Source organism: Poecilia reticulata, linkage group LG23, assembly GCF_000633615.1.
Source record: "Poecilia reticulata strain Guanapo linkage group LG23, Guppy_female_1.0+MT, whole genome shotgun sequence".
NCBI classification, from domain to species: Eukaryota; Metazoa; Chordata; class Actinopteri; order Cyprinodontiformes; family Poeciliidae; genus Poecilia; species Poecilia reticulata.
The window spans coordinates 1,522,808-1,546,807 of NC_024353.1; the positions used below are offsets into that span (position 1 = coordinate 1,522,808).

The 24,000-nt window shown below is 39.1% G+C and overlaps 2 protein-coding genes and 1 non-coding gene across 4 annotated transcripts in view; 2 read left to right on the top strand and 1 right to left on the bottom strand.

Moving 5' to 3' along the window:
• The window catches only part of acss3 (acyl-CoA synthetase short chain family member 3), a 62,904-nt gene extending 46,203 nt beyond the window's left edge, over positions 1 to 16,701 (bottom strand). Inside the window, exon 1 of the mRNA XM_008400413.2 lies at positions 16,252 to 16,701. Within this exon, the coding sequence (XP_008398635.1) occupies positions 16,252 to 16,352 (101 nt within the window). The 5' untranslated portion in view covers positions 16,353 to 16,701. The remainder of the gene's footprint in view (positions 1 to 16,251) is intronic.
• The window catches only part of lin7a (lin-7 homolog A (C. elegans)), a 36,034-nt gene that overhangs the window by 6,639 nt on the left and 5,395 nt on the right, over positions 1 to 24,000 (top strand). For both annotated transcript variants that reach the window (XM_008400411.2, XM_008400412.2), the window contains exons 2-3: positions 10,919 to 11,037; positions 19,268 to 19,339. In XM_008400411.2, the coding sequence (XP_008398633.1) occupies positions 10,919 to 11,037; positions 19,268 to 19,339 (191 nt within the window). The remainder of the gene's footprint in view (positions 1 to 10,918; positions 11,038 to 19,267; positions 19,340 to 24,000) is intronic.
• On the top strand, positions 11,657 to 11,730 carry trnai-aau (transfer RNA isoleucine (anticodon AAU)). Its single transcript has one exon. It is a non-coding gene; the product is annotated as a tRNA-Ile (tRNA).

A 24,000-nucleotide genomic window follows, 5' to 3' on the forward strand; every position in this document is an offset into this window, starting at 1 on the left:
TGTCATTTTGAAGTTTGAATTATGTCAACAAACTTCCCCAGCCGGGGAAGTTTGGATTGTTCAAATGACAAAAAAATGACAAAATCCAACTTCAACAAACTTCCCCAGCCGGGGAAGTTTGTTGATGAAAGCGGCATTAAAAGACTGAACCCATCAAGAGACTTCCCCAGCCGGGGAAGTTTGCTCTTTTGGGACTTGATGGGTCCAGTCTTTTTTTGGTGCTTTTCTCACACCTCCGGTTGAGTCTTGGGACGTCTTGATTTCCGTCTGATCGCCCCAACTCTCCTCAGTCGATGCACTTTTGGAGAGCGGGGGAAATCATTGTCCTCGTCTCCTGTGTCCCTATCAGAATGGTCTGTGTAGTCTGTTGCTTTTGTGTGTCCTGTTGGACCATAAGCTCCCCCAGCCGGGGAAGCTTTCTGTGCATTCTGGTGAGTTGATCTTGAAGGTTTAAACAAATATGCATCGATCTCATCATATTCTGTGTCATCCTCAAAACTAGCCATATCAAATTTAATATTAGGAAGCATCTTATTGAATAACTTCCTCACTCCCGTAGTAATTAAAAATCCGGCTCCAAAAGTTATGGGAAAAAAAAATGTTTTGAAAGCAATTTGCTCCATTGTAAATAAAGTTTGAAGACAGCGACCGCTAACGAAGAGATGCTTGGGAATAACCTTGTTTTGAGAGCCAAGCATTCATAACCTCAGAATTTCTTTGATCTTTGTCATAGATGATGTCATAGCTACAATGAGCTCACTGTAGTTCTGGGGGAACGTCTTGCTTCTGATCGTTGCTATGGAAACGATCAAATCAGTTCTGCATGACTCAAACTATTAAAACTTTGCAACTGCGTCACTTAATCATTCTAGGCGCCATGACGGACTTCAGAAGGGCATATTTTTGGAGGCTAGGGATTAAAACAGGGATCTTAATGGTTAAATATTAAGTTTAGATTGACAGTGGTATATTAAAACCATTAATTTAAGTTGGATTTTTCATCATTATATCAGGTTTAAAATTTTGAACTTGACTTAAAAATATCTTAAAAGTAAAATTAAATGTAACTTACAGACATTCGCTGCTGCTGCTGCTGCTGTAAATTGTGACAAGAAATTTTGCCTGCTTGGAGAAGAGCAAAGAAATAATTTTGGTTTAATAATTTTACACGTTAGCATAGAAATAGAATAAAGGATGATCCCAAAGAAACGATGCTGCTGCCGCTCCATATTTGATGGGTTGTAAACGACCCACTCGAACACATTTGTTCTGTACGACGCAGAAACGTGAACAATAGAACAGAACGTAACGTCTTCCAGCTTTTTCTGCTCGACACCAACAGCAGCACAGCATCAGCAGCCCACATTACTGATAGCCAGGAAGGAGATAAATGAGTCCATTTCTATGCTTTCCTGTAAACTGGTTATGAGTCTGTTGGTTTTTCACTTTTCTTGTATTCTAACTATTTAACCAACTGGTAAACAAATGTTTATATCTGTTTTTAAAAGAATTGTAGCTTCTCTCTTATGTCTCCATCAGATGAGCAGCAGTAGCAGCTTTTAGTGACATTATTAATAATAATTAGATTGTTTTTGAATACGATTCAGAATTTAAAATGAACTGATGAAGATGGTTTATGTGTCTGGCCTGGGAGAGATGCCTGTGGTTCCCTTCTGGACCTGTTGCCCCATCAACCCAATGTGGAAGGCTATCTTCAGAATTTAGGTCTCACGGCATCTCAACGTGTCAACATTGCGGCCAGTGGGTTGAGGGAAATACAGCTCCACTTTGTAGCAATTCAAGAGCTACACAGCTTTTATTGTGTCGCAAAACTTTCATCAGCATAGAAACTCCAAAGTGTGCTTTATAGTTTTGTCATAGTACCCCCAAGAATTTAAAACTACTTTCACCCCTGCCTGGCTGTCTCCTCCCGCTCAGTAGTTCTTCAGAGAAAGGCAGACGCAGAGGCCTGTCAGAGGGCAGAAACTTCTGCAGGATGAGCACCTCTAGTTTGTAAAGCCAGAAATGAGCGTTACTGCATTATAAAAGCCTACAAACACCAAAATATTCTATACAGTCTTGCTAATACATAGTCTTCAAAACTGTTTATTCACATTTTGATGTATTAAAACCACAAGTGTCAATGTACTTTATTGGCATTTAATCCATTAGATCAACAGAACATGGCGCATAATTGAGAAGTGACAAAAAAAAATGCTTCATGTATTTCTTTACAGATGAAAATGTGAAAAATGTGCTGTGCATCATCTGTATTTTCCCCCTGAGTCAATGCTTTGCCGAACGACTTTTTTTCTTCAGTTATGGCTGCAAATCCTTTGAAGAACTTTCTCTCAACCGGTTTTACACGTCTTTAACTGGAAATGAAGCTTTCTGCTTGCCTTTTGTAATCAGTTTGTAAAATTTCTGCTCTCCCCTTTCAGGTGCATTTGGAATCTCTTGATGCATCGCAGAAATAATCTCCAAATGCAATGTTTTGACGTCAATTAATGCCGTGTTTCTGCAACAGTTTTATTTACTAATACGATTTGAAGTCTCAGGTTAAATCCTCAACTTTAATTCTTCCACTGGTAGAGGCGAGGTGTCTCCGAGTCTCAGAGCAACTAAATCCGTATTCGACATAAAACCTGAAGTGTTTACAGTTCAAATGGAGAGTTTCCATATTTAATAACCGTGCTCACTGCAGTAGCTGTCTTTCCTAGAGAAGTGTCATGCTTACATTCGCACTGAAAGCTGCCCAGAACTGCAGCCTAGCAAATAGACACAAACACAATGCAATAATTATGCATTTTGACCAAGAAAAGTTTTGAATTCACATTTAGTTATTTAAAACATTACTAGTAATTTGACTCATAAAAAGGTACGTGCATGCTTTGAAAGTATCTGAACATCTTATATTTACAAAAAAAACCTGTGAAGTTCAGTTCAAAACAGATAAAGGAATTAGGACTTTATTAGGAATTTATACACTACAGAAAAAAAATACGCATGTCCTTTATTCTTTAAACCTGTTAGCATCACCAAAACTGCTACTTCTGTGCTGCATATATGGGAGAATTTATAGATTTTTATATATTTTTACTTTCTTCGTATTCAAAAGTTAAATATGGACACTTGTATGCACCTTTCCAGCTCCGTACATCACATTTTTAAGTATGCTGTCAAGCTTTTTCCCATCAAATGTATCAATGCTTATCGTGTACGTTATTGGTAGTTACTATTGCCAACTGCAGGACAAGTCCCCAGAGTTTATCCCTGTGTGCATCAACAGCTTCTTCCTTGCAGAGTGGCCTTTCAGAAGATGCAAGGACTTGATTCAGCCTGCCTTCAGAAAATCTTTAGCTTTTGTCACAAGGTCGATACACTTATCTTATTAAAACATATTCATCCTATGAACAGCCTCTCTCTGTATGACAGCTGGACATTTGCATCCTTTTCACTCCTGTGATCGATGAGCAGGGAATCTTCAGGCAGCTGCTAATTCTACCCAAGGATCAAACAGACTTCTGGAGCTCCACAGTTATCTTATATTTTCCACAATTTATTTAGCATGTTTCTACTGCTGTTGTAGAAAAAAACGAAGTACCCACTTGGAGAAATACACTCAGACTTCCACACCAGCTGCCAGATTCTGCTGTGATTTTGTAGACAAAGACATAGTTTGGTTATAACTGGAAACGTGTTTATTTCGCCTGGTGGAGAGGGAGACGTTTTCTAGCCCGGCCTGGTGTTACTGAGGAAATTGTGTGAAATTCTTTCAGGCTTACAGTTGAGAAGGAAAGAAAATCTGAGAGAATGAAATTCACCACGTTGCACCTTCTGGACAGTGCAGCTAGGAAAAGCCGCGCCTTTTGTTTTGCCTGACCCGCTTTTTTATCTTAGTAAGGCAAGTTACAGTTTTAGGTAATTTAAAGAGATTAAAAAGTTGCTGACAAGTTTACGTCACAAGCAGCCACTACAACCTGTCGTTAATGCACAAATAAGCGGTTTCTCGGGTAATTGTCTTGCAGGGACACTGCCCCATCATTACTGGAGGATGAAGAGGACATTAGGAGTGTGATGTTTTCTGTCTCCGTCTTCACCGCAGGCTCCTGCAGGAGCCATTAGCCCGCTCAGAGTGATTTGTCGAGCTCTGAGAGCATAGTCACAGTCGGGTAAATTAGAGCTAATTCCCTTGGCATGTGGATGGGGCTGGGTTGGTAAAAAAAACCCGTTGGCCCATTTTACCTGCTTGGACTGCGATCATTTCGGTTTCCGAGGTCCTATTCGGCGTCAGAGACGCCGATGGCGTCAAGGGCAGTCAGGTCAGAGTGGCAGATGCAGATCGCAAGACCCTTTGTCAGGACACTTTATTATCATTCATGACATCTGAAAAGGTGCGACGGGAATCTGCCGAGGTAATTTAGACCTTCTGACATCTGCCGAGATGAAAAACAAGAGCTTAATCAATATGAGAGCCAGACGATCTTAAGAGGTTGTAGAGATATTGCCGCATCTTCCGGTTTAATGAGCTCGGCAACTAACATGGATGTTTTTTATTTACCTTATCGCAGCTGTGTGTCGAAGCGACGCTTTTGAGTCTCTACTGTTCTGCTCTCTGCTCTAAATGGACAAATTATACCAGGAAGCTGGAATGCTGCCCAGTGCCAACACCTCTTAGCAACAGCGTAGTGAGGGCTCGTCGAGTGCTGAAGCCTTCGTTACACCTCACCATGAGTTTGTTTAGCTTCTCAACTTTCGCCAAACAAATATGTTGAATTTTTTTCAGCGTGACAAAGGAAAATGACTTCCTGAGACGTATTTTTTGTAGAAACGCCAGCGGCAGACTTTTACATACCTCGTTATTTTCCTCTTAAGCCTGCAGTCTTTTGAGAGACGCACAAATCAGAAGTTTCCCAGAAACAGATTTTTCTCTAATCAGTAATCAGCAGATAACAAAAAAAATCTAATCAAAACTAAAAACTGTCATCATTTTAGGTGGAAGGGATGCACCTCTAACTTTTATTCGACAAAATTGTTTCCGATTTGCAGGGAATAATCTAGATTACGGATTAGTTTTTATGATTACAGATTCTTTAACTCCACATTTTACATGGTTAGTAAAGACAGCCAGAAAAAAAATCTCAGCAAAAAAAAAGAAGAAACTGTTTATCTGCTGATGCTTCAGTCAGTCATGAGGTCATTTTTCCAACAGAGAAAACTACAATCAATTTGCCATTTAGGAGATGTAAATCTCTTGTTGCTTATCAACACTGTTGCTAAGCAACTGACAATAGAAATAGATCCAGCCTTGTTTTGCGTCTGTAAAATGCCTTTGTCTTCAATATTTAATCGTCACATTTGCAAGACAGATTAGACGAAAAAGTTGAGCGTTCCTGCAGGCGCGGGGTTCGCTGATGATGTGCACTGAAATCTCAGAGTGACATCTTCCTTTTAATCTGCTTTTGAACACAGCAGGCAGACGCACTGCATCCCCATTTTTTATTCAGCTTTCCATTGGAGATGGGGGAAAAAATGATACATGAAAAATGTTGGAAACGCCCACCCATTCGTATTTTGACTCGACTTTTAAATAAGTTGTGTTTATGGTGAGGGTTGCCATGTTGTCTTGAAAAGTTGTTTGTATTTCCACATACTGTTCCTTCTGTATGATGTCATTAATTTCTTACGTGCACCAGTGGATTAAATCACAAACACAGCGGTAGTGGATGGACGGATTACAAAGGCTGCTAACCAGCTGGCAGCAGACACTTGGTTACATTTATTTTACATGTTGAAAATGTCTTTAGCATTTAAATGTTACGTGATAGATGAGGAAGAAAAGTTGTGATTTCAGAACACATCATCATCAACTCCTTAGGGCAAATTCAAAATTGTACCTTCTTTTTGATGTTCTTTTGAACACAGCAAGAACAACACGGCTCGCTTTTTCAGAAACCTTTCATGGGCCATGAAACAGAATATTGCAAGAAACACAAGGGGGGAAAGATAAAGCAATCGTCCTTGTACTGTTTTCCTCCCTTTTTTGTACAATTAATGTCTGAGAATCTCTCAAATTCTTGACAGAACAGCCTAAAAGAGGGTAGTAAATAAACTTTAAAAGGCTTTTTTCACAACTGGCAATCTTGGAGAACAGAGTGAAACCTTCAGACAGTCATGCGACGACTAAAACAAAATCTCTGCGTAATTTTATCGGCTAAAATATTTGTCAATTTCTCATTTTTGATTCATTAGAGTGAAACAGGAAAGACGTCTCAGTGTAGCTGTAGCTTTGTGGAGCGTGACATAGTTGTCACAAAGTGACTTTCAGCTTCAATTTGTGATTTAAAAAAAAAATCCTAATATACCTTTCAGGCATTGTTCTTGAAATTAAAGAAATCACAAAAAAACTGATGGATATTCGGTTAACATAGGAAAAAAATATTTAGATTTTGCACTCATCTTAACATTTTCCATAGCTGGCAGATAAGTGGGTAGGTAAAAGGAAACCAACGTTTTTCCCTCGCTGAGAAAATCTGCTGTTTGGAACTATGTTAGCACTCGTTTTATTGATTTTTGCTGCAAGTCTTATGTAAAAAGCATAATAATGTAAAATCATTGTGTTTTAACTCCAGGTTATCGTACCGTGCATATCTTATTCTGACCCATTGTTGGGATTGCACAGTGAGGCAGTAAAAGACTAAAAAAATAGTTGTATTTTCTTTGCAAAAACACCAAGCGAAGAGATTTGTGTGTTTCCGCCGTGGCCAAAATAAGAACAAAAGTTCTGAACCAAACAGGATCAGGCTGTTCCAAAACCATCTGGCTTTTTACTTTAAGTACTTTAAGAAAGGCTGCATGATCATTAAAAATTAATCAATTAAAATAACCAAAGGGAAAAATGCGACTCATTCCCAATTTTGATTACAGAAGGAAGAAAAAGCAGAACTGCAGCAGCAACAGCCTAGTTAAATATCTTGTAATGTTCTGTCTGGGAACATCAAACAGCTGCAGATTCATCTGTTTGCCAAGATATTGTGAAATCTGCAGAGGAGCTAAGATAAACACTCGGTTCTTTATCAGAGGATTAAAAAAAGCTGACTCAAGTTTTACCAGTACACTTCAAAGAAATCTAAGAAATACTTGAATTAAATGTTAGATTTACCAACATATTCGGCAGCTTGTTCAGGATCCCAGCCATTGATTAGCAGTTTCACTTTTTGGGTAACTTCAGATAGAGGATATAATTTCCCAGAATTCCAAAGAAATCACCCAACATGTTCTCTAAACCATCACATCCAACCTAACCTACTGATGCAAGGCAGGTTGAGTTCAGGCTTTTATGTTGTTCACATAAATGTGAAACAAAAGCTCTAGTGATGTGAAGAAACACAAATACAACAAAGCTAAAATTCAACCAGAAAAATGAAAGCTTTTTCAAACTGCGTCCAGGTTTGCATGAATGCATGTTGTTTGTGTTGAGGAGAGGATAAACCATCAGACGTTACGCCACGTCTGGGCTCGCCTCGGAGCGACACAGAGGTAAACCGAAACAGTTTATTACTATTTAGTGCGGCATGGCCACCAGCCTGCAACTGGCATTTGCTTTTATACAAGAGTAAAATAGCGAAATGGTGCCACATACTGAGCAGGATTGTGTTATCTTTGTTACTGGATGGACATTTTTATAGCAAACACTGCAAACATTGTTTATTACATTTAGAGGATAAATGTAAACTGGCTTCACCTGCAGTATGCAACTGCCTGCACTTGGTTTTCCATTTTATGCAGTGCAATCTGCTCTTCACTTAAATTAAAAAATCACAATTTTGAGGGAAACATTTTGGTTACAGAGTGGCTTTTATCGCTCCCACCATGTTCAGTTTACAATCCAAAACCATTTGCTTTATAAACTTTTATTTTAATTTTGTAAAAAATCAAATAAAGATTAAGCACATTTGATATGATGCAGAGAAAAGGGATAATCTTACAATTCCTTCATTTTATGCTGCACATTTCTTTTACTCTCTTATGTGTTATAGTCCAAAAGAGAGAAAAAATAAGTCGGCAGGCCAGACCTTAGAGGAAAGTGGAAATTGGAAAATCTCTCTATATATCATCTGAGATGCATTATAAAATATAGGTGCAGTTCACTCACTTCCAGATGTGAGAGTTTACTGAGCTCACCAGGTAGGGAACCTAGAAATGCTGCGACGCCTCTGTGTGTGCGAGTCGGGCCTGATGAAGTGATGTGATTGGCTACGGTGGTGCTATCATTAACCTTTTTAGAGCTGGGTAATAACTCATTCCTCTATGGGATCGGATGTGATTTAATACTTTGCGAGGCTGATGGAATATTAAGGCCTGCTGGCTGACGGTCAACAATCTGCAGACAAGAGCTGAAACTAGATCGACTATCTACCTCTGTAATGCACTCATTGTTTTAAAATGAGTATTATTATAGCTAAAGTATGTCCTTAGACCATTGTTTTATGCAAATTTAATTCAGATATGTGCATCCATTACGATCAGGAGGGCTCGACTTTTTTTTCTTTTTAAAGTTAGAATGACTTAAAAAACATTCATATAGAAAAAAATTCATTTTAAAAACAAGTATTGAATGCACACTTTTAATTATAAGTATATAATTTCACTAATCCCTGAATAACCAGCAGCTTGAAAACGCTGGAGTGATCAATAATCTCAACACACACCGGTTAAGATTTAAAAAATTTGAAATGCACAACTATTTAAAATATCACGTCATGCAAGGAAATCAACTAAATTCTGTTGATAGCTTCAAAATACAGTGATTGAGATGTAACCTCCTCAGGGACATTTACTCAAATATAAGAGTTTATGTTCAAACAAATCATTAAATCATGCAGAAGATGAGCATATAAACGTCTGACTTAGTGTGCACACAATTTAGTTACATCTTTTTATGCATGCTTCAGATTTAAGAACCTCGGAATATGTTTGAAAAAGATTTGTTTGTAAATTAATAATCATGCTAAGCCTGGTGTGGATGAAAGGATCTGAACTCTCCCTCTTGAATTTGCACAGCTTCTCTGAGTCTGGTGATGCAAACGGGAGTTCCCGATTGCCCTATTTTAACTCGGAAAGCTTATATCCAGAAATGTCCAGCTGTCATTTATGATCAGCTGTACGAAAGCAGCAATAAAAAAAAAATGTTTGCAATATCCGTCTCTGAAGTTCTGTGCAGGGTCTTGATGCCGATTATGTAAAGTGTGTTAATGAGCAGAAAGAGGCAGACAGAAAAATACATCTCGCTGGCCTTTCACCTTTGTTTAATGAGACAGAAATGCTCTGAACACTCCCAGACAGCTTTGCCCTTGGTGCTTGGAAGCCCGCCAGCTCATTAAGAGCTTTTGAGAATAAGAGTTTTTTGGATTTTGAGAGAAAGGGTTAAAAATGTGACCCTTTTACCTCGATTGAAAGTATTATTACTACAAATCTCATCAAAATCCTTCTTTATCCAGATGATACAAGTTTAGCTCATGCTGGTCAGCTGCAGACGTATCGTTTTTGATTTTCACACAGAGTTTCGGGTTTCTCTCTCTGACATTTTCTGCTCCCAGCAGTGAGTCGTCGGAGCTGCGTGCGGTTCTGAAAAACAACAGGAATTTTTCACGGCTACCTTCTGACCCACAGACCTTGCTGTGAGCAGTTTTCCCTCAGACTACATCATGCAGAGGAAACAGTCTGTAAAACGGTCTGAAACCCTATTTCTATTGAAGTCCTTCAAAGAGGAACAGAATGTTACTTAGCCGTATGACTACAGGGGCTAAAGCAACCAAAGCCATCTGCACAGTTTTACGCCGAAAGTTGAATGTGAGGATCCATTACAGGAAGGATATAGCTTCATGTATTGTAAAATTTCCGCCATATGTTCTGTGATTCAGAACAGAAAGTGTTAAACAGATCTTTCGCAGTAATTCAAACTGGCCGTAATAAAAGGCAGGTTCAAATGGGCCATTACAAAGGGTCATAAATAATCTGGCACATGTTCACACAGGGATGTAGAGGTCAAAAGAATCAACTGGATTGAGAAAAATCAGACTAAACGACTAGACTGTTTTGTCCTGGACTGATCCTCTGCTCAGCTACTCAGTTTTAGTCATACATCTACTGAAAGTCACTTAGAGTTTGTTAAACCAAAACACAGAAAAATACAAGTGGGAAGGATAGTTAAAGGTTTTCTCTCTGCGTCGTGTATTCTGCAGGTTACAGTGGTGATTTACGCGACTTGACAATAAGAACAAGAATAAGGTTTCACGAATACAAGGAAAGCAAAGCAATATACAAAACGTGTTGACTGCTTAATTAAAAGCAAAAAAGTCTTTGGGAAATTGTGTTTGATGATATTTTTTTGTTAATTAGCAGATTATGCGATGATGGATTTCTAAGATTTAGCCTCTTTAAGTGTTTTGTAAGTCTGAGCCAAGGCCAGCATACCTTTTATCTCACTTATGTTTTGCGATTCGCATTTAATCGTTTGTGATTTCTTTCCGATCTTCATCCGTTTTTCCTTTAACCAAAGTAAATCAAGTTGTCTACATCTGCAGGCACAGAAGAGCGGAGTTGGTAGCCTCACAATTTTCAGGAAGAGTTAACTTTAAATTAAACCCTTTACTTTGTTCTGCTCCCTGTCATTTTGTGAATAAACCTGAGTCAATGCAAATGATTCACATATTTCATTCCTACTCCATCATCCTTGCAATTGCCGGCCTTGACCGATTCTATTTCCATTATAGCATCCATTGATTCGCTCCAGCACCTTTGTCATTGCTGTGCTGTTAATGTAATTGACTTTTTTTTTAAAACTCTCCCTCTTGCTATGAGTGCCGACACACATATATGCTCAATTATAACCAATTCTGCGTTCCTGCCCTGCCAGATGTTTCCCGGGCGATCGAGCTGCTGGAGAAGCTGCAGGAATCGGGAGATGTTCCCGGACATAAGCTGCAGTCTCTAAAGAAGGTTCTGCAGAGCGAGTTCTGCACAGCGATCAGAGAGGTGAGTCAGAACTTCTCCTTTTGCTGATGACCTTAGTCATACCACACATCCCTGTTAAAGCACACTACTCTTTTACCGATTGTCCTTAGTGTTGTGATGATTTTTGGTCACCTTTACACAGACTATTGTTTAAAAATGTGTTTTGTAGAGAGAAGTGGTAATATTCAGGTGCCACTACTATTATTGATTAAGTGGTTATGTATTAGACTTTGGGGAAAAAAGGCTTTAGGTCCTTTAATTACGAGGAATTGCTTAGCAAGTTTATGACTGCTGCTGCAACACCCAATGGGTTCAATGTCCCTACTGGGCAAATCAAATCTAAAGTCTTTCAGACAATCAACACTTTAAGACAGAAAACTGCTGGGAAATAAAATTAACACTTCAAAACTAAAAACTGCTGGGAAATAAAATCAACACTTCGAAACTAAAAACTGCTGGGAAATAAAATTAACACTTCAAAACTAAAAACTGCTGGGAAATAAAATCAACACATAAAAAAGGCTGGTAAATCAAATATAATGCATTTTGATTTTGAAAAACATGAAAAACTTTTCTTAAACTTTTGTCGTTAAGATCAAGTAAGACTTTCTTAAATCAATGGAAACTGAACAGTGTGTATGGCAGGTTAGCTTAGCTGGTTAGAGCGTGGTGCTAATAACACCAAGGTCATGGGTTCAATCCCCACACTAGCCAATTCAACTCTAATGTCTTAATAAAATCAACACAAACAAAAGGCTGGAAAGTCAAATATTTTTGATTTTGAAAAACATATGGGCACTTTTCATTGTTAAGATCGAGTACGACTTTCTTAAATCCATGGAAACTGAACAGTGTGTATGCCAAAACTACAAACAATTGGAAAATAGAAAAAGACAAAATAACTTAGCAAATACTGTAAATAATTTTGCTTTTGTTTGCAATTAAATTGGTTCTTTACCAGTTTTTATAATTACATTAAGTCCAATTTTCCCATTTTTGAATTTAAGAAACTTAAATGAAACAGCAAAGCTTGATTTATTGTTCCATTTAGTAAAAAACCCCCAGATAAATTCAGAGATTATGTTCACCTGCATGTTTATGAAATTCAGAGCACAGCTGGACGTTTCACTCTCCTTACGGTGAAGTTTGTTGCTGCTCTTGCTTCTAATTGTCACATTTTTGAGCATCTTGTCTATTTATTTTCACACAGATATGTGGCTTTAAGTAAATGTCAACTCTGCACCTCTTTTTACAGATTTGACGCTGTAGCATGTGCAATTTAATCTCCAGACAAGCGATATATGTCTAGTCCTGATTATAAATCAGAATTGTATCACACAAATACAACATGGAGTTTATATACTTTATAAATGCTGTAGTGATGACCCAATATTAAAAAGTACTACTTCTTGTGCTACAGTAGACAGTCTGTATTGATAAAGATTTGCTCACCTCAGTGTGCTCCAGCGGCAGGACAGCCTGACCTATTTTGTAATTGACCACTTTGGGACATGGACACACAGACAACAGATGTCTATCATGTTGAAAGAAATTGATATTTCAAGACCTCATTTTAGTTATAAAGTTTTTTTAAACCTTGAAAAGGGGAATTTAAGCTACATGGCGAGATAAGAAGTAGTTTAAGTTCTATCTCAGACGTTGAAGCTTTGTTTTACTCTAGTTGTGTTTCAGTTGCAAGTTAAAAAGTGGCATTTACTAGTTTTTGTGCTCATGTTGATGACCAGGGTACCTACAATTAGCAATGTCTACTATAGTTATTCAAACACTAAAGGAACCAAATTTAACATGTGCTTCTGGTTTAATTATATCCAAACTGTCAGCAAGGCAACCAAACAGCTCATTCCTGGACGTTTCATTTCATTTTGTGGGCACAGCAGCAACGTCTAATCGAAACTCGGCTTCACAAGGCGTCATTTTATTTCTATGACTCTGATGTCAAAATTTCTAATTTCAGAGTGTAAATAGAGAAACCATAAGTTACATTTAATGCGTTTACGCAGCAACATCTGTTGCCGATGTTGACAGAATGCATTTTAGCAGCTGTTGATGGAATTAGATGATCTGCAGTGTGGTGAAGGGGGGTTTAATTCCCAACCTACTTAAATACGCTACTAAAAAAAAAGTATGCATTATACTTTTAAGTCACTGCTGTGCAACATCAATCATGAACTGAAGCATTTTTAAAATGTCAGATATTAATGGCAGAACCGTGGGGTTTATTTGATTATTTTATTTTTAACCGGTGGTAGGAAACTGTGCGATTTAAAAAAATAATTATTATTATAATAAAGGCTTGATAAGCTTCCCTTTAATTTTAATGAAGTTGCTATTAATTTCCTTCTTCTGGCGCAAAACACAGAGTGAATTCTAAATCTCGCCTTTCCGTTTCCATTCGAGGTCCAAAACATCCCCCAGCTGATTCATGGCTGTAACCTCATTCATCAGCAGGACAGGCGTAAAAAGCAAACAGAAGCCTTTCTGCTGCCACGCAGGCCCATAACCACAGATCTTGTATATTTACTGTCCTGTCTGTTGTAATATACCATAGCATCTCACGGTGACACGAGTTTGGGAAGCAAACGGCAGCGTTACAGAGCAGGAAAACAGGCAACAGACACTGAAATGGACTCCATCTGCAAGTTAATTACAAACAAAGTCAAAATGTAATTTGGAGCCGGATTGGTGGAGTCGATCAGTATGTTGGAGGGAGTTTCACATTATCTAGCAAGTCGACCTTCCTCCAACCTTAGCCGGGTGCTTTACGCTCTCCGAACACGCAGCCACTATTAATTAAATTTGAGTTGTAAGAAGAACCTAATAGACTTTAACAACGTGAACTCTTTTGAATTCACGGAATCCTGCGTGTGCCGTTAAGTATTTATAATTGCACTTATGCTTAAAGGGGCTGTTTTTAAACTCTAACGTGAGATGTTTTACAGACTGCTGGTCGCACCAGCTTATGTGGGGCATAAATTAGGGAGAAACCCGTTTCAGAATGACTGAAAGCGGGTCCGGTTTCCATGCAAACTTATGATATTTTTAGGACTCGGCACAAAACGTGTTGGCAGCACGCATTGAAAGAATCCAGGATGCTGCAAAACTTGTGAATGAACATGTTTCCAACACTAATGGATTCAAACAGAGCCATATATATTCTATCAAAACATGAGATCAAGCTTCCACCGCCGTCAAAGTGACATAAAGGAGCAGAGAGCTGGGCCTTTCCTCTCGCAGAGCCCGGCTCGGCTCCGTGTCAGCTCAACCCCTGCGCGTCTTGGCACCAGAGGCTCGGCCGACTGGTCTTGGTGCCAGGCACGGGGGCGCAACGACACGGAGGCTCAAAAACCCCCGACGACAGCAGCAGCAGGCTGACCAGCAGCAGTCGCTCTTCACCAAGAGACAATGAGCTTCACCTCCAAAGACCCGACTAAACGCGGTCGCCAGGGAAACCAGCAGGGGTTCTCAGAGAGCAGAGAGCTGCAGCGACGAAGGTTATGAAGAAAAACTAATTGGGTTGTATCTTGGTAACAGAAGGAAACAGACGTCTGCATTTTATAACTCATTGCAATTGCTTAACAAATTTGATAAAATCTTTAAAAAACAATCAGCTCCAACAGGGCAGATCTATCATCCTCCATGTTTTTATTGCATTTATTTGCTGAATGAGAAGAAAGCTAATCAGAATTCACAATTTCCAGGGAGATGTTGCATTTTCTTGGTTTTAAAAGCCGACAGGATGGAGTCACTAATCACGTCTTTAGATCAACTCCAAAATCCTGTCGCCGTTTTTTTTACTGGTGAGGCAGAAAAATGTGCAAAACACGATTCCGCCCTGTTAAAGACGACAAGATGGTCGTCAATATGAAGAATGACGAGCAGGAAAAGAGCAGCCTCAGCAAATGACAAAGAGATGGAGTTTGATGAGGTGGTTGTCTTTCCCTGCCACGCTCTGCAATGACAGGAAGGGCGGGGGGGAAGACTTTCATGTGCTTTAGTCGTGCTGCATCACTAGGAGCGAGTCCTCAGGGTCAATCAGCCTTGCAAATGGGGTGGGAAGGACGCAAGACGAGATGACTGGAGGTGCTAACCTGCTAGAACTGATAGATTAGAGGAAATCTGGGCGATGATAAGCGAGTCCCACCCCAAAAACGTTGGAACTGGCAGTCATTTGGTGAACAAAATCTCTTTTCATCTTTAAAGTCTCAGATTGGTTTTTAATCTCAGACTTTTCTAATTAGCATACTTGACAGACCACCACAGTTTAACAGTGTGTGTTTCTTACTGAGCTAATGTTTAAACAGAAGAAGCCATTTTCTAACAAATTCAAAGCAAGCGAACATTACTCTGCTGAACCCTTTTAAAATCTTTTCTCTTTGCCTTGTAGTTTTGAATTTGTATTGTGACAAGGAGGCATACGATTCAATTTAAAGATCTGTCATTAATCATTGAAATTTTTTTGTGAAAGGCACCATGTCTCTCAGTTTAAACAAGATAGAGTCTGAACTTGGCCGTCTGCTTCTGAAAAGCTTCACCGTGTCACGGAGTGGTTTGAGAATAACTGGGAAAAAACAGAGTTCTCCAACAATGAGTTCAAGTATGAAGTATAGACAGCGTAACGGACGAATCCAACAAGGATTAATAAAAAACCTGGAGCTTAAATACTGAGGCAGGGGTGAAAACTAACAAATTAGTTAATCAGAGGAGATGTGGAACAGCTGTGGAAGAATGAAAGCAGGCAAATGAGGGAAAGGCTTATTAACGGTGTTACTAAAACTAAAGGAACTACAAACCAAGGGGAAAAAACTAACACAGATCTAAGAAATAAATCCAAACGCACAAAGAAAGGAGTGAAAAATAAACTAAGAAACTTAACACGAAGGAATAAACTAGCATGACAACAATGAACAAAGAGAAATGGACTGAACATGCCAAAACCTATAAACCTGAAATGAACAGGGAAAATAATCGACACACACAATAATAAAGACCAAAATCTAAGCACCCAAAGATCGTAACGCACTAAAACACACTGTGCAGATTTGCATAAATTCAAGTCAGAGGGAATTTCACAGCATTCTCAAAGTACAGAGCTATTTGCAGAGGGGGGAAAAAAACCTTCTGCCAGAAGGTGGTGAACATTTGAGCTATTCAGAAGAAAAAGAAAACAACTGCACCTGCAGGATTTACAACAAAAAAAAAAAGGAAAAAAATCACCTGGGACGAAGATCCTTCTGTATTGAATTCTGCTGATAAGGCCTGGAGTACATGCATGTATCATGTACAGTCTCATGTCTTCTCTCAACCCTGTTCTTCATTTTGTGCTCCACAGATTTACCGTTTATTTTACCGACTGCAAGCAGCAAAACAAACAGTGATACGTCTCATCTAAACCACCGACTGCCAAAAACAGCAATGAACCGACTTAATAAAGCAGAGATGTTTTCATCAAAAGAAGTAACACTGATCCACAACACAGTGCAGCGTGCCTCAGCGTAAAGGGTTAGATGCAGTCCAAATGTTCAGACCGCTTATCCTCCTCCACACACCAAATACACTCATGTTGCACGGAGAGAAGAAAACTTGGCAGCGTGTCAAAGCGCAAAACTGTAATCTCTTGCTAGTGATTTCAACTCATTCCCAGATCAAAAGGGTTTAAATTGTGGAAAAAAGACTTGCAAATTCATATAACCTAAATATTGCAACACCTACCAAAGAAACGGCATGTGGCTGGTATAAAATTAGAGGTTGGTGATGCACCCAGTGAGACCAGAAAGTCTCCCGTTCTCGGTGTTATTGCCGTTCTGTTTGCTGCTGTGCCACCTTTTCTCAAACAGCAGATACCAAGTATTGCTTAAGCTTTATCTGTGGCGTTCCTGTCATGCTTGAACGGGGCTGCTAATAAACATTTTGCACAATCGAGAGAGGTTTAAAGGCGCTAAAGGCATTACGGTAACAGCTAGATGAAGCTGCCATTGTTTTGCATTTAGTGTCTGGGAAAGTGGAGCTGCTGAGAAGCAGATAAATAGCTCTAAATGGCGTCAACGATTGGGTTTCAATAATAGGCTCCATATGAAGTAGAAAGAAAGACAAACCTTTCATTTGATTTAAAAAGCTGCACTCAGCCTCAAAAAGTGCAGAGGTGGAAAAGACCTCAGGGAAAAAAAAAAGGTATTTTGAAACCGTGTGTGCATATGTGAGCTGCCGGGTTCGTTCTCTCGCAGAGAGACGTAAACTCAACAGAATGTGTTGCGGTCTGAGATGAAGAGCTGTGCACTCAAAAAGCAGCTCATTTGGTCTTTGAGATCCATAAGCAAACAAGCAGACAGAAGCTGGGGGATATGTTTTTCTCCCACTCCGAGATCCCAACACAAAAATATCTCAGCGTTTCTATCCTTTAAGTATACATGTCTTTGATGATTCAGGAAACTGAGAGCTTTGTGATGTTGTACGTCAAAGCTGCCCGATCTGCTCGTTTCCGCTAAGCTGCTCTGCTCCGATGTGAAACACACAACGTCTCCGAGCAGGAGGAAAGTGATCGAAATCTGAATCCGGGCCGCAAATCTAATATTCTGAGAAATGATCCATTTCATTATTTCCAACACATTTTGCCTGGCTCACTTGCTTAATTGACTGCAACTGATACGAGTGTAATTTTAAAGCCACTAGGATGTGCCGAGGCGCAGAATCGTTCGGAATATTCTAATCTTTTCCAAAATGTACATTTTTAATCAAGTTGGTTGCACCGGCTCAGCAAATCCCGTACGAACTGCAAGGTTTTATCATCAGCTCATCCATCATTTTTAAACTTCTGCATCTATCCAACTTAGACTGCTCATTCGATAACAGCAGTGATGGATACGTCAATTTTCACTGCTACATATATCTACTGAAGTCTGATAAAGTGGCAGCTGAGTGTGTTTAAAGCCCAAATGTTGCTGTGTAGAACTTTGGTTAGACGAGTAGAAGATTTTTTTTTTTTGGGGGGGGGGGAGGTGATAATCAATCAGATGTTTTGTGCTCATCTCCTGGTTTTTATTACTTCACATGTGAAAATGTCATTGACATTTTTTTTTAACCTGCTGTGCTCGTATTTACACCAATTTATTTTTACTACATATGTGAATAACTTCTAATAACATAAATCTTTACTCATGAAAGAAAATTCTGATATAAACTAAGTAGTGGACCAAGAATTGAGCCTTGTGGTACACCTTTATTAATTTCATGAAAGGATAATTTTGAACCAATAAAGGTATGCAATGTACCCCTCCTGTAAGATATGATTTGTGTCATTATAATTTTGCCTAAGAAAAATAAATATTCCAGTTTAAACTTCCTCTTCAGAGCCAGAACTATTGTTTTATTTTGTGCTAATCAAGTACTGATTTAATCTTCTCCATAAATAAATAATGTTCGATAGATGGAAAAGAAATAAAAATCAGCAAAGGTAAATAATTATTTAATTGTAGGAATTTTATTAAACTTCTAAAACTTTGATCTAAGGTCAAAGTGTGTACATTTGTTAAATTATCCCACTCAATTACACATCTTATAAAATGTCTCTGCGTGATTCAACTTGTCTGCAACCTTTCTGCTTGCACACCAGAATAAAGATAAAAATTAAAGAATATTTCTATTCTATTATAATAAAATACTGTAATATTACTGCTATGTATTTAAAACCCAGCTTAATCTGTCACAATTTTTCTAGTTATTTAATTTGTAAAGTAGTCTTGGAAGCCAGGATTTAACTGGAGAGGTCAGCCGTCTGCCTTGGTTCCCTCTGCTTCATCAAACTGGCAGAAATCCTTTTATTTCTTCATTCAACTGGAAACTCAGCAACCCAAGTCAGTGGCCGAGGTCAAAAAACCACTTTCAGTCATGAAACACCAACTAAGAATAATCAAAGTGGATTTAAAACAGCAGGCTTCCTGCCATGTTTACTAAAATTAAGATGGAAGCAAAAATCACAAAACGACAGTTTATAATGCATGGTGTGATGTTATTAAACAAACCTGCTTTTTTTCATATTTAAGGCAAGACAATCATCCTGTTATTTAGATAATTAAATGTTTTAAATGTATCATATTTTTCTATTTTTCCCCCCATCAGTCAGATGGTTGCGGTGAAATCTGAGCCTGTGAGGCCAGCTGGTCGTAGAAAGTAGTGATTTTATGCTTTTTTAAAGTCGTGTGTAATTACACCGCACGTCTGTCTTCGTTTCCTCCAGGTCTACCAGTACATGCACGAAACGATCACAGTGAACGGCTGCCCAGAGTACCAGGCGAGAGCCACGGCGAAGGTAAGGACCGCTCTGGAGGGTTACCACGACGACAGCCGTTGTTTGAAACCATAATGGCACGCTTTGGACTTGAAAGTCTCACATAATGACAGGAGAATTCTCTGTAAATCACATTAGCCGGCGATATCTTCACCAGTAATTTCTAGCCGCTTGGAACGAAATTAACAAACTAGCCTCCTTCATAATGACCCTCATTAGGAGAATGTGTGTAATTGGGCCAAAGCATAAGTGGTTGCACCAAGGGCTACATCAAATGATAAAGTGTACTATCTTAGGTATTTCAGTACCTGAGGAATATTTGATCCCAAAAACAAAAAAAAAATCTGCAGATGCAAATTAATAACACAGGAGTCACCCTGCCGGATTAAACCTCGTTTATGGGGTTCTAATGTAACAGTATTTATTCTACAGCTAATCACTTAAATTAAGCCAAAAATCATGAACAGTCGACTGAACTGATGAAGATGAATGAAGGAAAGGATTTAAAATGGGGATTCAGTCCCATGAATTCATGATGCCTAAACATTTCAGAGAACAAGACACAAGACTCATTCTGCATCACCATGTTTCTGTAGGAGTTAACAAATGTTAACGTGTTAAAGAATGGCAATGGCCTAGTTGAAGTTCAGCACTAAAGCCATTACAGAATCTCTGGATAGCGGTGTTCTCAGTTTATACGGCGTCTAAACTAACTGAGTTTTGACTATTTTGCAAAGAAGAAATGGCAACAAATTTTGTCTAGATGTGCAAAGCTGGTAGAGAGAAATCCCCAAAGACCTGCTGCTGATTATTCACTTATCCACTGTGTAGAATGTCAATGAATTACACTGGATTTTATGGTTGTAATAGTGATTAAATGAAGAAGAGTTTAAAGAGCAATCAAACGTTTGCCAGGCATTCCTCCATAAAGTCCAGAGGAACACTTGAAGCTGTTCAATCGGTTTTCTCATCAAATAATGGACTGGATTCCAGCTCTACTGAACCAAACTGAAAAGCTCAAGCATTATCAGTGAATGACGAAGAGACCATATGCTTAAAGAAACTATTGATCACCACAAGCTACCAATGAATAACAGGTTTACTACAGCCTCTTAAAATATGGCTGGGGGTTCATGGGGTTGAAGATAAAGACAGGTGAAGGCAGAACGCTGAAGGAAGGGACGCTCGGGAATAACGGCTGCTGGCTGAATATGAAGCAGACAGAGAGGCAGGTCTGATTCCACTCAAAGCACTGGGAATAACTGAGCTGAAGGATGAAAAGGCAGTGGAGCAACAGTACTTATCGGATAGGATTAATTAAAATGTCTCAAAAAACAGACAAATGATTAAAAAAGCTCACCATTAAAGCAAAAAACAGACTTAAAAGTCTGAAAGGAAAGCTGAAGTGGGGAAAAAACGAACCGGCTGCACTGAAATGCTGCTGATTTGATGATTAAACGGCGGAGAGGTGTGTGGGTTGAGAACGGAGAGCGTCCGCCACACAAACACACGCACACGCCAACACAAATAATGGGCTCCTCCACCCACAATAAAACCAGATTAGCTCAAATCACAGGGCAGCGAAAATGACCGAGAAGCTGAAACCACCTTTGAAAATCAGTGGCCATTTGGATTTTAGACAGAATCTCAAAGATGAAAGTAACATTTCCTTTGTATTTTCAAATCTGTTTGCACTTACATAATATCCATCTCACTCTCTGGCTCCAGATGTCTTTGTTTTACCATCATTGGTAGCTTTATATACCCAGTGCATAAACAGGGACCAAAACCTAGAGACTTTAAAGAAAAGAGATGAAGGTGTCTGAGGTTTTATGTGAAGCACAGGGAGAGGATAGTGAAAGTAGGCAAAAACATGAAATAAGAGCCAGGCTCAGTGTCCCTCATTAGTCCAGGGTCCAGCTGAGTCTACTCCTCTTCAACACATCGTGATGAGTGGGAGGAAGGAGTGGAAAGAGCAAAACAAAGAAAGTGTGTCCGAGTATGAATGCAGTTAAAATTAGTCTGAAAGCTTTAAATAACAAGAGCAGCTCAGTTAGTTTCTTATTTGTCCATTAAAAATCACATTCACACTTGAGTTCAAGTAATGTTATGAGTGAGGTGGCAAGGAAGGGGTTAATCCACTATAATGCGTTACTAAGCAACTCAAATACATCAACGTAAGACTCCTCGAGGCGTCGTTACTCCATTTGACTGTTGTGCTGAAATAAGCCGTTTTATTTAACGTCTCAATTAAAACCAGGCTTCAGCACCAACCCTGGTCCATCGCTGTGGAAAACCCCAGCTGGAGCAAAGAAGCACCATCATCCCTCTCTCTTCCTCGTCTCCGTCTGTCACATCTAGTTTTGTTGCTCTCAGAAGGATAAATTGAATGTCTTTTCTTTGGAACAGTCATAAAAAAAAGAAAGAAAGGAGAGTTTTTCCAGAAAGCTGCAGAGCCGATTACCTTTTGCTTTTCGTGAAACCGTGTTGAATGAGATGAAAATGGCGAGCATCCAGAAACAGCCAGCTGGAAAGCAAAACGAAATGCATTGCAAACTCAAGTTGTTGCTAGAAATTAAATTGCAAACAAAAAAAATCCTTTATTGACCTCGTTTGATTTTTTTTTCTGCCTCCTAAGTGTTTCATGAAGCAAAGACAGCAAATCTCTTGGCAGTTCAGGCCTGTGTTTAACCTGAACATCCGTCTTTTAGGGCCTCATTAATCCAATCAATTACTCATTGGTATTTTTTCCAGGAAAAAAAAAGAGAGAGAGAGATGGAGGCTAAAAATAAAGTGATACACTAAGCTATGCTTGCATGTACAGTGCAGGGTGTCTTTCCTCCGGCAAGCCTTTCATTTAAATCCCTCCTGTGTTCGGGAGGCGCCGGCCATCTGCCAGATTATGTTTTTGTTTGCAGAAACCCAGATAAAGTTGTGAAGGTCGATGCGCTGCGAGTTCTGGGAGGCGACGGTGTGCATGCTGAGAAGCAGCCTTCATGGTGGGACGCGGAGGGCGAAAGAGGAGACGCAGACAAAGACATGGCGGAGAATAGAGAGGGAATAGGAGGAAGGGGCATTTGCTACGTTTTTTGATCGCTTCAATAAAATAAGCTGCAGGGGGGGAAGAGAGATAATTTAGGGAAACTGTTTAACCAGAAATTAATTTGGATCTGGAAACTCTGGGGATTGAAGTCCGAGCAAAGACTGGCAAGCTGTGGTGCCTCAAAGTGGATGGGACATCTGCAAAAATTTGACACACCCCTCCTTTATGTTTTTAACGTTGTAATGATGTCTCGGCTATGATAAACGGTGCTGACTTAACACAGAAGCTCCCATGGAAAACAGTGGGAAAGGAGTGTCTGTTTCAGTGTATTTCTGCCATTAACTTCCCTAAGCTCGGCTAAAAAGATCCATGGCGCTTTGTTCTGAAACCGAAAGGCTTGCGGTTCAAAGGAACCCCACAGCTGGTGGAGATAACGAGGGGGAAAGCTGTCTGGCAGCTTCTTCGTCCTGAACTTAGATGTGCTAATCCATGTGCACAGGAAGCCTGAAACTTCTCACGTCGAATATAAAAAACCCCAGCCCTGACTAAATCCTGTCGCTTTGTCATAAAAACATCTTTGAATGGTTGCGTCACGTTTCCCTTCATTTTTACTTTTTTCGTAAAGCTTTCACGAATAGCGGTGACTGTAGATGACAGTTATTAACAGCTGGACAGCGTTTCCCTCCTCAGACTGCCACCTATTGGCTGGTGTAATCACAAAACAAGCTCCTTCGAAAGGTAAAAAAAAAATTCTATAAACGTCAAGATAAAAAAAAATTAAAAAGAAAAAAAAAACTTGTTTTAGTCTTTAAATACTGGTTTTATGTAGGGGGGGATTCCAGTTAGTCGTTTGTCATCATGCGTCAGCGGCCATATTTAACTGGAACCAGGGCCGTGCAGAGACCACTAAAGGGGCAGCTGCTCAACAACAAAAAAGGGCCCATCTAACTGCATTCCTGGACAGAATATTAACAAAGCCACTCAGCTTTCAGAGTTTAATAAACAATGATAAATTACAAAATTGTGAGATATTCAATCAAAGCTAAGGGAAATCTCTACATAGAGCATAACACTATGCCTATGTAAGATATGTTAATAGTCATTTCTTTCTGCAGGTCTATTTTGTTATAGGAAAGTATTGCAATATTCAAACCTGCATTTTAACAAGATATGTAAATCAGAGCTGGACCACCAGACATATTTTGTCTTTACAGAATTACACTATTAAAAATATAAACAAGGGCACAATGCAACCTTTTAGTGGACTGTAATCTATAAAASAGCTGCCTGTTTGCTACAGTGGAGATGAAGACGGTCCATTCAGGAAAGCAGAGATGCATCAAACTTTAACGTGGAACTGCAGAAAAACAAACAAACACAAAAGCAAAAATTGAATTGTTGATGCATGTCGCCATGAGAAAAGCCTACTGAGTTTTGCTTAAAAAAAAAAAAACTTTTTTAAACATTTAAATCACACATTTGTCTCATGAAGTAATTTTTTTTTTTTTGCAAAACAAACTTATTTGCACATGTCATAAATCTTTTATTGCTATTCTAAGTTTTTGTTTGTGACTCAAAGTTTTGCTTGTGATTCTCACATGACGTTGTGGGCAGGGCCTAAAATCACAACAAAAGATTT